Genomic DNA, 15214 nt, shown 5'->3' on the forward strand with positions numbered 1-15214 from the left:
GGCCTGACGCCGGCCCCGAAGGCGGACGTCGCTGCCTCCCTGCTCACACAGCAGCTTTGCAAGGCAGTCGCCATCTTTCCCTTTCAGACCAGCTTGTCTCCTTAAACACAGAGCTGTGTCAAAGGACCCCTTCTCTTGTGTGTTTGGGGTTTTTAAATACCTTTTTCTTTTTGTTTTGATAGCTTTTTTTGTTTTGTCTTGCCATTTAAAAAAAAAAAAGAAAGAGAAAGAGACGGTATTAAGGTTGCAAACCTGATACAGCAACATGACTCTGGGTGTGTGAAAGGCAGAGGAGCTGAGCAGGTGTTTGCTTTTTACAAAAAGATAAAAAAAAGAGAGGGGGAAAATAATTATTTTCTGTAGCATTAAAAATAGAGCTCATTAACTTGAATAAACATGGATGTTGTGAATCATGAGTAAGCTGTAGCTCACTGATGGTTTGCATTTCATGTTACATTTGAATGAGCTACAAAAAAAACCAACACCACCAAAAGCATACTTGGGCTGTAAATGTGGATAAATGATGTGTAATGAGAAGTTTGATAGAGCTGCCTTCCCCCACCCAAAACCTAAGAAGATTTGAGAGAATAAGTGTTACCTCCTTGAGGTGCCTTTCATGACCATTTTAATCCATGCTTGTACAGACATACTCAGCTGGATTCCCAAGCACGTTACACTCAGAAAAACTGGCTGCATCTTAACCACAGACCTGTGAGGTCTCAGCCCTGGGTGCAGCTCGAAGCCCGTCTGCTTCTTGGCCGAGATGGGCTGTCAGCTGGATCAAGCCTTGCCGGTTTTTATCTTTGACCTGTGCCTTGGTGGCAGTTTCCTGGCAGCGTTACTTTGCAGAACGAGGTTTGCCTGTGATGTAAACAGGATGTGTCCATGATTGTCTCTTGTCTTAAATGCAGCATGTGTATGAACGTTGAGCTAAACCGTGATATTTCTTTTTTTTTCTTTTTCCGCCCCATCCCGTCTCTTCCTACCCCTAGCGAACAGTGCTGAGTAAGGGAGAGACAAGGAAAGACGCCTGCATGAAGACTGAGCTGCTGAAAGATATCACCAACAACAAAGAGGAAGGTGAGCACCTGCCTCGGTTGAGTGCCAGACCTTGCTTGTGAGGTTGGCACGTGATGGGAACAAAACTGGGCGCTCGGAGATGTGCTCTTATCCCCCGAGTGTCTCAGGTGTGCTCCCATGAACAGAATCACAGAATGATAGGGGCTGGAAGGGACCTCTGGAGATCGTAACAGAATGGCTCTGTTCTCCTCCTGTGTTTATTCTGAGCAGGCCTCTTCCCCAGAAGATGCAAATTTGCTTTTCAGTCCATCCATCTCCACCCACCTAAAGAATTATATCTTATTTTCAGTTCTGCTTTGGTGTGGCTGTGAAGCGCAAAGGAGTTCTTTGAACCTCCTCTGTGTGACTGGTTTTAACTGAACTCTGATCCCCACCACATGATGACCTAACCCTTTTCCTCCCTCTATTAAAGTTAACTTTCTGTTTTCCTGTGAGTTTCTCTGTCGCTCCAGAGCAGGCACCGATCGCTGCAGGTTGGCTGGTGGGGTTAGGCACTCCACACCTCATGCCGTTCTGGGATGCTTTGTGGCTTCTGTGTTATTTCTGCTTGCTTTTACTTTGCAGGATGCAGTGCACATGCTTATTTGACAAAGTCTTTCCTGCATGGTTGTCTGTGAGTTGCATACACACAAATCTGAGGGTTTAATAAATGTGTCAGTGGGATTAGGAGAAAAAAAGAACCCCCAACCCACCACCCTTTATCTCCCTCCCTGCCTTTCTTTCCATGGCTTTATTATTTCTTGACTCGTTACTTCTGATAGCTCTGCAGGGATTTGGTGTATTTTTTCTCCTTTCCATAATAGAGCATTAGAAAAGTACTGAACTGGCCCCATCAAAATACCTAGTCTTAGCTAGAAACAAGATTTTGGATTTAATTCAGATGTGTGTGAGTACAGCATTGCTTTTTCTTTCTCATGTCTAGCATAATGTTTTGTCAAGCTGCTGTAGCTAGAAAGTAAAGCTCAGAACAGGCAAAATATTGAATACTGCATCAGATGTGGCCACGGTGTTGCATATTAACTGGGAGCTTGTGAGTGCTGCTGCTGACGCCGGTTGCATATGGACCTCTGGTCTGGTCAGAGCAGAGACGAAGTCTGAGATGTCAGTGGGAGGTCACGTTGCTCTGGGAGGAGACTCTCGCTTTGATCCCTTGTCTTGTTTGACTCAGGATATAAAGCTAAGTTTATTTAGCTCTTGGTTGATCTTAAGGTAAGTGTCAAGAATCTATGGAGGTAAAATCTAGAAGGAGGGTGGAAAGAGAATAGATTTCTGCCCCTTTTATGTCTTGACTTGAAGGAATACTAATTAAGTTTGCTGACGACACAAAGTTGGGAGGAGCTGTTGACACTCTCGAGGGCAGAGAGGCCCTGCAGAGGGATCTGGGCAGGCTGGAGAGCTGGGCATTCACCAACCGTATGAAGTTTAACAAGAGCAAGTGCCGGATTTTACACCTTGGGCACGGCAACCCTGGATGTACAGACACACCGGGGAACGAGGGGCTGGAGAGCAGCTCTGCAGGGACCTGGGGGTTCTGGTCGATGGCAAGTTGAGCATGAGCCAACAGTGTGTCCTGGCAGCCAAGAGGACAAACCATGCCCTGGGGGGGCATCGAGCCCTGCATTGCAGCCAGGTGAGGGAGGGGATTGTCCTGCTCTGCTCCGTGCTGAGGCAGCCTCACCTCGAGTGCTGTGTGCTCTTTTGGGTGCCACAGTACACTAAGGATACAAAGCTACTGGAGAGTGTCCAGAGGAGGCCACGGAGTTGGTGAAGGGTTTGGAGGAGAAACAGTGCAAGGAGTGGCTAAAGTCACTTGGTTTGTTCAGCCTGGAGAAGAGGAGACAGAGGGGAGACCTCATCAGTCTGAAGCTTCCTCATGAGGGGAGGAGGAGGGGCAGGGCTGGTCTCTTCTCTCTGGTGACCAACCAGGACCCGAGGGAATGGCAGGGAGATGTGCCGGGGAGGGTTAGGCTGGGCATTAGGAGAAGGTTCTCCCCCCTGGGGGTGGTGGAGCCCTGGAACAGGCTCCCAGGGAGGCAGTCATGACACCAAGCCTGACGGTATTCAAAAAGCATTTGGACAATGCCATCAGGGATAGGAGCTGGACTTGATGATCCTTGTGGGTCCCTTCCAACTCAGGTCAATCTATGATTCTATGACTGATTTTTGACTTAAAGCAAATGCTGTGTAGCAAAAGGAAGCTGAGAACCCTCCCTGTGTGGGAACAGTCTTGAGGCTTCACAAGTTGCTCAAATTCGAACCTCTTGAGCTTATTGTCCAGTTCTGTTACCTGGAAAAGAAGGACCTTAAAATGTGAACTGCATAGTCTCCATTCTTGTGGTAATGTTCAGATTGTACCCTTCTTTTCCCAAGCATACCACGTGTGTAAAAGACAATGGTTTGCGTGATTGTTGTGCTTTATGTGTTGTTCTTCGCTGACCTTTGTTACCCAGCTGTGATCGTCACAGGAGTTCAATTAGTTAAAGTCCGTGAAGTCTGGTAATAACAGTGTTTAGCATTGGCAAAGGCTTTACATTTTTGAGTGTTGCGTGAACATGAAAACATTACAGCACACTTGCAAGACGTCCTGAAATAGTTTCTTTGAGCCCTGTTTCCTGACTCAGGGAGGGGTGGCAACATATGGAGCTGGGTATGCGTGGACTGCGAAAGCACCCTGAAGTCTGAGATTTCTATCTCTAAGTTTGCTTGAAGAGTCATTTTCCTTCAGTGAGGAGGATGGGACCAGTACTCTCTAATGTCTTCACTGATGACATAGACAGCAGGATCAAGTGCACCTTCAGCAAGTTTGCAGGTGACACCAAGCTGAGCGGTGCGGTTGACACGCCTGAGGGACGGAATGTCATTGAAAGAGAGACCTGGGCAAGCTGGAGGGGTGGGCCTGTGAGAACCTCATGAGGTTCAACAAGGCCAAGTGCAAGCTCCTGCACCTGGGTCGGGGCAACCCCCAATACCAACACAGGCTGGGGGATGAAGGGATTGGGAGCAGCCCTGCAGAGAAGGCCTTGGGGTGATGGTGGATGAAAAGCTGGACATGAGCCAACAATGTGCACTCGCAGCCCAGAAAGCCAGCTGTCCCCTGGGCTGCATCCCCAGCAGTGTGGGCAGCAGGGCGAGGGAGGGGGTCCTGCCCCTCTGCTCTGCTCTGGTGAGACCCCCCTGCAGCGCCACGTCCAGCTCTGGAGCCCCCAGCACAAGGGCATGGAGCTGTTGGAGCGGGTCCAGAGGAGGCCACAGAAATGACCCGAGGGCTGGAGCCCCTCTGCTACGAGGCCGGGCTGGGAGAGCTGGGGTTGTTCGGCCTGGGGAAGAGAAGGCTGCGGGGAGACCTTATTGCGGCCTTTCAGTGCTTAAAGGTGGATTATAAAAAAGATGAGGGCGACCTCATAAGCAAGGCCTGTTGTGACAGGACAAGGGGTGACGGTTTCATACTAAAGAAGGGTAGATTTAGACTGGATATAAGGAAGAAATTTTTTACAGTGAGGGTGGTGAAGGACTGGAACAGGTTACCCAGAGAGGTTGTGGAGGCCCCATCCCTGAAAATATTCAAGGCCAGGTTGGACGGGGACCTGAGGAACCTGATCTAGTTGCAGATGCCCCTGCTCACTGCAGGGGGGTCGGACTAGATGGCCTCTAAAGGTCCCTCTCAACCCAAACCATTGTACGATGTGGGGGAATGGTAATCTGCACAAGTCTTCTGGTTCTTCCGGGTTCTAGTTTAGGCTGAGCTGCTGCAGCAGACTGATAGTGTGTTTGATGGGAGCCGTGGTCTGCAACGTAAGACCAGATCTGTTCTGGATTATGTTCCCTTTGGGAAAATCCCCTTGGCAGTTTATCTGTCAGTACTGAACCTGGGATCTAAAACTTTCAGAGGCTTGAACTTGCAGATCCAAAGACTGACTAAAAGTGCTGTTTGGGCTAAAGACTTAGTTTAAGTTACTGGTTTTCCCTCTTTTTACTCCCCCTTGACTCAGGGGGGTACTGATACTGAGATCAGTATCAGATCTCCATTTGGACTGTGTTATCATGGACCATAGCTCTGGGGCTGCCTCTCTGAGAATGGTCTTTTATGAGTTACATCTCTATGTACACACTTGTGCTTTCTCTGTGTCCAAGATGAGCCGAGAAATTCAGGTAGCTTGCAGCCATGATTAAGATTTAGGGGTCTATCCCCCAAACAAGGCACATTGGCACTACTGCAGTAATGCCTGCAACTGCTGCCTGGCTCCACCACTGATGAAGATCATCGTGTTGGAGATCGCCATGAAGATCTGTTGCACGGAAGGCTCATGCTCCAGTAGGGCAATAGCTGAGCTGCCCCAGTTTATAATCTGCTGTTTTGAGGCAGTGCATCACCTTTCTTGGTTGTCCTCAGTGTGCAGCCTGTCATTTGTGACAGCTCGGTACCTGCTTCTCCAGGAGACGTGTTGTGGGTGCCTGGAGGTAGGGGGTTCTTGGGTGGGCAGCAGTGGTGTTTTGTTCTTTGTTCCTCGAGCAGAAGGCATTGCAGAAATGCACTGTTGTTACCAGCTGGGATGTCTTCTTCTGGCTTCGTGCTGGCACTAATAAAGAGAAATAATTGAGCTATAAATTTAACATATATCTGTAGGAACCAGATCTTTGTGTGTTCCCAGCACTTTCATTTCCAGTTCTGGGGTTGAGTCCCAGCCTGTGTAAAGCGTAAGTTGCTCATTAGACTCAGTGTCCCGTTCTGTGTAGAAGTGCTCAATACAGATAGAAAAAAGCTGTGGATGAGACTGTTTTGTTGTCCGTGGGGAAATGTTCCGGTTCAGTTTTACATGTGGGTGTGAGTTTAGGTCCATCTTTTCCTTTGACAGGGAGGGGAACGGGGCAGGGAGATGGAAGACTTGAGTGGAAAAAAGTTGCTCTCGTGTTTTATTAGCCCGTATTGTCTTTAGTCTGACTCAAAGAGAAACTAATTAAAAAGTGGTTTCTTTGCAAGAACTGCAAGGGATTTCAGTTCTCCTGCTAATGTACATAGCTCCTAATGCCGTGCTGCATCTTGCTTGACCTTTCAAGGCAAACCACTCTTTTTCTGATTCCTCAGCCCCAGAGATGGAAAGTTCCACTAAAGCAGCAGCACGAAGGAGCAGGAAGGGGAGCTGGTAACGAAGGTCTCCGTTAGCCTCGGCGTTTCTGAGACTTCACCCAAGGCAGCTGTTTTACAAGAGCAGCAGTGCTGGAGCATAGTGTTGGATGGGGCATGCACAGCCACTCTGCTCTCAAATAAATATAAAACTCTTTTACAGAGTGTCAGGGTTTTAAATTCCTGGCCGGGCCTTTTTTTCTATTTCTTTTTGTTTCTTTTTCTCTCTTCTGTTGCAGATAGGAAGCTGCCCTGAGTGAGGAAAGTGCTACTTTCCACTGAGCAGCTGCAACCTTTGCATTCCCAGGTGCAGAGATGGCTACTTTAAAGGAGAAAGAGAATAATCTCCTTGCCTCACTGTACTCAGCACTGGGATCCCCTGCTGACACAGGCAGCCAGGAGACCAGACAGAGCAAAATGGTCCTTAGGTATTTTAGATATTCACTTAGATGTGCACCCAGGTGCTGCCCGAGTTCAAGACCCCTGCTCCAGGGAGGCTGTGCCCTGCGGCAGACAGGCTGCAGCAGAGGAAACGCGCTCGGAGCCCGGCAGCCCCAGAGCAGGAGCATCCTGCAGTCATGATAGGGCTCGTGGCCTTGTGGCCGGTGCTGTAACACCATGGACTCCATCCCATGGCAAAGGAATGAATTAATTTCACGCAGGTTGTTAAAGTGCTTTGAGTCACTGCTGGTATTCACAGGCAATCCGAGGGCGAGATGCGAACCCCATTTACCTGACCTCAGTATAATCTCAGTATTGAACATTAACAGCAGAAGTCGTTCTTGTTTATTCTTTTATTTTTCACTTTTCTTGTCCTATTTTGACTCTGTGTGTCTGACGGGAGGTGGGAAGCAGTGACACTGTCACAGGGTGACAGTGCTCCAGGGCACTGGCAGGAGTGGCATTTACGCTTGGGAAAATACAGGGCTGGGCTATTGGGTGGATATCACCCACCTTCATGGGTTTAAAAGGGTGGGGGGGGAAAGAGACCATCAATAACTTGCCTCAGGGAGGAACTTTGGCCTGAAACACTTAATTCTCTTCATGTCTTGGCTTCAAAATGCTCTGCTTTTTGGCTTGAACAATAGAGGTGGTGCTTTCCCTTCCAATGGATGCAGGATCTCTAGCCACCAGTTCTCCCTAGTCTGTATGGTTTTAGTCCCCATCTCTTTGTCATCTTTTTTGATGTCAGCTGGGCTTCTTTCTGCATTACAATTTTCTTTTTTTTTTTTTTTTTTTTTTTTACTTTGAGGAGGAAGTGGGGGGAAACTGTTATAACACAAGGATTATAAGCAGGTGCGTTTCTCGCTTTTAGAAGTTTATCCAGCAGGACAGCTGGGTATTGAATAAATGTCTGTGGTATCTGTGGTGTTTTAAAGATGATCTGCAAAGTGCTTAAGGTGAAAAAATCTGTGAAATGTGTGTATATAGAAATACAAATTTATGCAGCACTTACTTGTACTGCCATTCATAATCTTGTGCTTTTCATCTAAGCTCCATCTTTGCTTAGTTCAGAGTTTGATGTTTCTCTTGCAGCAGCTGAAGCCTCGTGGCTCTGCTGAAGGCACAGAGCTGCCCTGTGCTCTCTTCTGGCAGCACTCGCTTGGAAAATTTTGTGCAAGACATGGGCAGTTGGGTGTCTCGTGTCTACCAGTGCTCGGCACCAAGATATTCAGAAAAATGTGTAAAAGTTCCAGATCAGATAATAGTGCATTCGCTTGTAGGTTCTTCCTTTCTTCTTCTTCTTTCTTGTTTTTTTTTTTTTTTTGTCTCAGACCTAGTGATGAGTGTATTTTGACCTGGACTATAAGGGCTCATAATACTTGCATATTTTTCTTATTTTGTCTCACTGACCAGTGAGTTCAGACTTTAAAAAATGTATTTAAGACTTTATTTTCTTCAGAGCGTTCTCGAAGTAATACAGAGTTTTGAGCCGATCATCTGGCTGCTGGCATATGGAAAGTTTCTGGTGGCTACTCATTGCCTTCAGTCTCTGCAGAGGTGATTTAGTTTCCTCTGGCTGTGGCTGGGATGGCTGGTGGGGACCGTAGCGCATCTGTTAGGCTCTGCCTGCAGGCAGGTTTTGGCAGGCTGATCTGAGCTCCGGGGCAGGACTGGAGCCAGGTCTGGCTCTGCTGGAAGGGCTGGGAACCCAGCAGGCAAAAGCAGCGGAGAGGAACCAGCACTGCAGGAGTCTGGGCTGGGAGAGCAGAGCTGCGTTTCGTTTTGCCTAATTTAGGGGTTTTTTTTAAGTTATCATTCTAATTCTGAAATAGTCCAGCTCATTTCTGCTTACACATGGTAGGCATGTTCAGGTGGTGATTAGTTTATCCAAAGACAGATGTTGAAAGTCAGACTGTGCTTTTTAAGCTGTTGTCTTCTTTCTGTTGGTTGCAATGGTGGCTTAGGAGGAGTTTGAGATGTCTTTTAGACACCTAAAATGAGATGAGGTGTCCTTATCCTGTCTGAACTTATCTCCCCTACTTCTGAAGACTCTATTCCCTTCACGGGAATTCTAATTCAAGTTTGAATGACGGTGTTGATATTGAGAAGAAACCTTAAGACTGAAACTTCTGCAGAGGGTCTGCTCGAGCCTGGGGAGAGGTGGGAGGGGTATGAACCCTTCCTTGCTCTCAGTGAGTTTTTAATTCAGAGGAGTGTTTTAAATATCTTACTGAGTATTCTTTGCCGTGTGGAGTCGCAGGGATAATGTATCCACCTAATTTTCTGAGTCTTAAATTCCTTGTGTTACTAAAAGGTAGCCAGCTCTTAGAAGATACACCTTTACTAAAGTTTATTTCAACTTGGTATCAGCATCAGATACCTACCTGGGAGAACGGGCACCAAACCAGCGAATGAATCTCTTGGGCAAGTTACACGTCCTACATGTTGCTGGATTTTAAATTAATACCGAATGCTTGGATCAGGATGCAGGCAGCATGTGGTCAATGTGACAAGCTTTTACTGCTGCATATGGCGTAGGGGATCATAGAATCATTGAATCATTAAGGTTGGAGAAGGCCTCTAAGATCATGATGTGTAAGGGAGCTCTGAAAACACTAGGGTGCTTCCAGTAAATGAGGTTACACTTCTGTGGACATAGGCTGTATCCTTCTACCTTTTGGGTTTTTTTAATTAAAGAATGGTTGTAGATTAAGGAGCAATGAGGGACTTGGAGAGAAAAGTGAATACGGAGGAAACATAGTTTTGCTTCATTTAGAAGGAATGCATACTGTCAAGTTGTAAAGTTCTAGAGAAATACCGATTTTAGGTTTTATTCACTTGCACTTGCAGTGCACAAGAGCAGAAAAGCTGTTGAACAGCATTTTTCAAGAGAACTCGTTGCCTTAAAGTATATTTGAAATAAAGATTTTAGAAGGTTTGCAGTGAAACTTTTTTTTAAAAAATAATGGAAAGAGGGAAATGAAAAGGTCATATCAGGAACAAGTGTTTCTTTAGCTGTCTGGTTCTGTTGAAGAGCTTCTGTGGGCTCTTTTATTCAGTATTTCTCTACTGTGAGGTTCCTGCTGTCTCTAGTCTGTGTTCCCATCCCCATCTATAGGCTGTATTTCAGCAAAAATGTAAATATATATTGAATTTTGTCTATTCAGCAATGCTTGTAAATGTGCACTTAGTGTACCTAAGACTTGTTGAACCTGGTCAGACTTGCAGATGTGTCCTTGTACACAAGGCCTGAGCACCGAGTTAGAGGCAGAACATCATGGCAAGTGGAGCAGTAGCCTAGCCTGGGATGGCAACTCCTGTTTTCCTATTACCAGACCAGGTATTTTGTCTGTGAAAACCAGACTAGCTTACTTGTGTTACCACACCTTATTAAGCAACGTAGCTCCTGACGCAAACTAGTTCTTCATGGGGGTCTCTTTAATTCTGTGTTCAGGTAAGAGCCTGGGCTGACAAGCTCCTGCAGTCGGTGGGTTGGCTCTGGTACTTCTTGCAGGAGCCCTGTGCCATACAGGTACTCGTTTCGTAGAAAACAATGCTATTACAAAGTTTGCCAGAAAAGGGAGCAGGAGGGTGGAGGTGATCTTTCCCGAAGGAAGCCTGTCCCAGCAGCTCAGGACATCCTTGCCCGTGGTGTCTCAGACCTGTCAGAGGCTGGAGAGGGGCATAGTCTCTCCTCCCATTCAATCCTTGGCCTCTGCTGCTTCTTGCCAGCCAGCGAGCTGTGTGATGCCAGTTGCCATATTGGCTTTTGTCATGTGGACGCGTGTCTGTTCGGCACTGAGTCGTGACACTGTACAATGCATTTCGCTTGGCCTACTGAGCAGTGGCAGCACTGGCGGTCGAGGCTGGAGCTGGAAGCTGTAGGACCTTGCTTTGCCCTGCAGTGTGTGCGGTCATTTACAGCAGGGCAGAGTGGGTGCATAATCCTGTTAGATCAAACCCATACCCCTGATGACTGCTGCCAAGTTCTGCAGTTCTGTGCAACTTCAGGGACGATGAAATTTCATATCTTTGTTTTGTCAAATCTCAAGTCATACAGATTTGGAAGTCTGGTGCCTCTTTATAGGGGATTGATGGCACTTCCACAGTCAATCAGATTGCATTTTGCACACTTAATAAGAAGGGGGGGTGGGGGGGAACTGTACGTGGGATTTTAATTTTAGCCTCATGGATTTTTCATAAAGTCTGTGATGCTTTCTGGAGTAATGCAGTTATTCTTTCCCCTCGGGCAGTGCTCTAATTTACCTTGTTTTGGTTGCCTTCATGGCAGGTAGAGCAATTCTTGCCCTCTGCTTATTCAGTTTATCTAATAGTCAGTCACTGAAGTTATTTGACTGCTCTGGTGGGAGTGTGCAGTATTTAAATCAACAAATATTGAAGGCTTCATTCGGCCAGGTGCCTACTGCTGAGCAGTAGAAACCTCCATCTGTGTTTAGGGAGTTCATTTTTGTTTTCTTCTGGCACTGACTTTGTTGAAGTAATTGTTTTAACAGCCACAGTGCGGTCTCTCTTAAAGACACCAAATGCAGAAAGAGAAACAAGAATTGAAAGAATTAGGGCATAGCTGTTGGTTCCTTTTGCCCAAGACTTTTCAAATAGTTAAACAACAGTGAAAAAAGTAACACTTTCTGTTTTCCCAGTCTGAGTTGTTGCTATCCAAAACGAACCCTTGTGCGTCTTATTAGAATTTTCAGGGCACAGAAGGTAGTTCGGGTGGCATGAGAGGACAGCAGATGGAGGTGATGGCTTCTAGTCATGCTAGGAGAGCCACTCAGTTACTGCCTACCGGAGGTGGGGTTTCTGCCTCTGCCCCCCTGCATGTGCTCCAGTGAGCACCAGTGAGCTCTTTTTGGAGGTTTTAGAGTTCATTTTGGAGGCTCTGAGCTGGCAGAGTGCACGTGGAAGGCAATTGTAGGCTGAGCTGCCTGGGTCTGGGGAGAATGGACCGTTTAGTGCCGGTGTCTCATCAGGAAAAATGGCCACAGTTGAACCCCAGGGAAGAGTTTCCACTCATCATCAGGTTTTGAAAACACAGTAAGATGCGTAGTGCCCAACATCTGTGGCTTTCAGTTGGAAACATGGGGCAGGACTAGGACTGCCCCCCTTGTAATTTTTGGGTAGGATCAACCTGGAGCAAGTCAAGCACTGCAGCAGGTCTTTGAGACCCACCTGGTTGAGTCTGGTTTGAATTCAGTGTTGACCATGCTTCAAGCCGGAGGTTGGATTAAATGGTCTGATGTGTTGACTAGTTCTAAGGGGGCTTTCAGTTTAATGCAGGAAACGTTCGTCTTTAAATCCCAGATGAGCACCAAAAAACGGGAATTTTGGGGAGTAATATGGTTATTGCAGGTACTAGCATACATTGGTTTTAGAGACTAGATCTGCAAATGCTGTCTGTGCACAGGTCGGTTTCAAATAGATCTTTTAGGTCAACCCAATAGTAAGGAGATGAACTGCATGAATGCATTAAAAAGGGGGTGGAAAGAAGGGAGTGGGTAAGCCCTCAAATAGCTGGGGGGAGATTTTTTCCCCCAGTTACCACAAAATGGAAAGGGAATTTTGAACTTTCTGGGAAGAGCTGTTCTGGTGAGCTGTGCAGCACGGCTCCTCCAGACTCAGCCAGCCCTGCTGGAGCTGGCACGGAGCTGTGAGTGCTCAGGGATGCACAGCAAAGCCCTGCAGAGCTCGGCCTTGAACCATTAGCCCAGGTGTGTTGGACTTGACATCCTGGGGTGCAGGATCTTGGTTCCTCTTCATGCTTTAGCCTTGCATCAGGTTTTTGCCAGGTCAGCAGAGACATTCAGGGTATTGTTTTCCTTGAGTGTTTGGGCTTCAAAAGCAGCATGAAGTGAGATGCTGATACCCAGCGTGCTGGTCTGGCTTGCAAAGTTGTCCCCCAGTTTGACTCTGGGCCCTTCTGAATACTGTAGGCAAAAATTGCTTTAATTTGAGCTAGTTGTAAAGCAGTCCTACCTGCTTTGACAGCCCACTTGGACAAAGCTTTCACTGGTACTTCTTGTGATGCTTTTTTCATAACTGTCTGGCCTCTGAAAGGAAAACAGTACAAGGAATCCCTAACAGCAGGTTGATTTAATCGTTTTACTGAACGTGCCAGTGAATTGTTATCACTCCTGGTTGCCTGGGGAACTGCTAGTTTGTCATGTCAGAAACCTTTCTGCAAATACATGGTGTTCATGCTTGGATTTTTTTCAGCTCAGGTCTGAAATCTCTGATGGGACAAATTCATTGATGGGGGAGCATGGAATTGTTTGGAAGGGAGGGAAAAAATACTTCTTACGTGCACACTCCTGTTTTATCTGTGCATGAGCTTTTAGACAGCCTGCAGAAATCTCACTGCTTTTGATTCATGTGATTATTTGGGTCTAAAATTGCATTTAAGATGCTTCACCCCAATGTTTACTCTGGCTATTCCCTCTGAAATGACACTGTGAATCCTGCTCCTGTGCTGCTTCATCCTGGCAAAAGAGCTGGTCTCCACGGGATGACGTTTCCAGCCGAGCTGTGATTGCCAGGGAGTTGCTCCTTGCAACATTTTGTTTAGCAGCAGAGCCCTGATGTAGGCATTTAGCTGCTGAGCTGTGTCTGTGCCACAAAAACTTACCTGTAGAGCCCTACCAGCAAGTTTTTCTTGTGTCAGTCTGGCATTGTGAAGGGCTTTGCCAGAGATCTGAATGCAAGATGGGCCAGCCTTTCGTTTGACATGTGAGGTGTTGATATATGGTCCAATAAATGTAGTTACTGGAAAGCTAGTATTTACCTTGAAAAAGCCATAGTTAGGAATAAATGGCCACATCTGCAGCTGAGGCAAGTGAGAATGAGTGCACTGCTTTCAACTGAACCACCCAACCCAGTTTTCATCATCTGAGAATCCAGGCAAGCCAGTCAGGTAGGTGAGTGAGCAACCTAAATGGATGTGTGTATATATATAGCAAGCAGTTTTCTGGGAGAGAGGTTTGCTCTTCATTAGCTACTGTAAGTAGCTCTACCTTCTCTTTGGAGTTTTGATACTGCTTGTGACCCTTTTCTTTCTCCTCTCTTCCTCCTTATCCTCCCTCTTTCTCCAGGGTTTAATGCCATGGCTGCAGATGAAAGTGCTACAGAAAAGCAAGTGGGGGAACCAAAAATGGCAGTAGACGGTGAAACCAACGGTTCCTGTGAGCACAGCGAAGCTGGTAGCCACCCAAACCCAGCAAAAAACACTCAGGACAATACGAAAGTGAGCCAGCAGGACTCTAGTACTAAATTAAATAGGATAGCAGAAAATGGCATTTCTGAACGAGATGGTGAGACTGGGAAGCAAAACCATATGAAAGCTAATGACTTCACACAGACTTCTGTAACAGGGAGCAATGGATATATTCTAACCAAGCAGATGGCACAGGAGCAACCTCTAAGGACTACCAGCACCTTTGCTTCTCTCACCGGCCATGCTGCAAAAACCCTTCCAGGAGGAGCAAGCAAAGGGAGAACTGTGGGTTCCTTTTCTCAGATGCAAGCCACGATGCCAACCAAGCTCGGGGAGGGCAGTAAGGACATGGATACTAAAAAAGCCACCGCTGCTAACACTGAAGTCAAGGTCCACAGAGCACGGAAGACAATGCCTAAACCCACCCCTAGCCTGGTAACGTATATGCCCAGCAGTCAGTGCTGCTGCTGCTGCGATTGCTCTTGGCTTTCTCTGAGTGCGTGAGAGGGATACCTTGCTGCACATGCGCAATTCGGAGGTGTCCCAACGAGTGGATTGATTTTTTTTTTTAAATATATACATATATATATTCATTTTTATTTTTTCTCTTCCTACAGAGAGACAGAGGTGTTAAAATAGAGTCACATGGCCACCATCAGCTCTCTTCCCCAATGTGTTTCTAAATATATAATTGATCAATTACCTTCTCCAACAGATCTATGTGAGACACTAAATGGCCTTTTCTCTCTTGGCTGTACTGCTCATCAGCCGTCTGCTGAAATCCAGAGCTGCTTGTGAAACAAATTAGATTTCTTATAAGTTCGACCCAAAGGAAATTAAGCATAGCGTGTTAACTTGAGGCTTCGCCTAAGCTTGGAAGCTGTCAAGAAGCTGATGTGTCAGGCAACTTGATTGCATTGCTGTATCATTACAGTAGTAAACCAGATGATGTTTTCCCTCTCTCTGTATGTTGCCTGCAGTAATGCAACTTGTTCAGAAATCTTCACTCCAGAATCCTTAGGGGTGGATTTAACATCACTTAATAAAACAGCTCTGGCTTTTTTTTTTTTTTAGGAGGCAAAAGGATATGTGAAAACATCTGGTGCGTTCGTGTTATAGTAGGGTGAACAGAAGTGGGTCTTTCTTTGTCACTGGCCAAGTTTGGTTCTTTTTGTAATTTTTTTGGTTCTTTTGCCAAAGGCAGGGAATAAATACTGGAACAGGCAGATGTCTGCGGCGGGCATTTGGTCTCCAGCCCAGGGACACTTTATGTTTAGTGAGCTGGATTGTCTCATTGTGCTGTGTCTAGTGACAGAGAGACTGGCCTCTAGGTATCCTGC

At 46.5% G+C, this 15214-nt stretch overlaps 1 protein-coding gene across 12 annotated transcripts in view; it reads left to right on the forward strand.

Moving 5' to 3' along the window:
• The window catches only part of LOC142065819 (histone-lysine N-methyltransferase EHMT1-like), a 124103-nt gene that overhangs the window by 59525 nt on the left and 49364 nt on the right, over positions 1–15214 (forward strand). For all 12 annotated transcript variants that reach the window (XM_075112486.1, XM_075112484.1, XM_075112493.1 and 9 more), the window contains 2 exons: positions 993–1080; positions 13753–14309. In XM_075112486.1, coding sequence (XP_074968587.1) covers positions 993–1080; positions 13753–14309 — 645 coding nt within the window. Of the gene's footprint in view, positions 1–992; positions 1081–13752; positions 14310–15214 lie in introns of those variants that run through there.

Source organism: Phalacrocorax aristotelis, chromosome 17, assembly GCF_949628215.1.
Source record: "Phalacrocorax aristotelis chromosome 17, bGulAri2.1, whole genome shotgun sequence".
In the NCBI taxonomy this organism is placed as follows: Eukaryota; Metazoa; Chordata; class Aves; order Suliformes; family Phalacrocoracidae; genus Phalacrocorax; species Phalacrocorax aristotelis.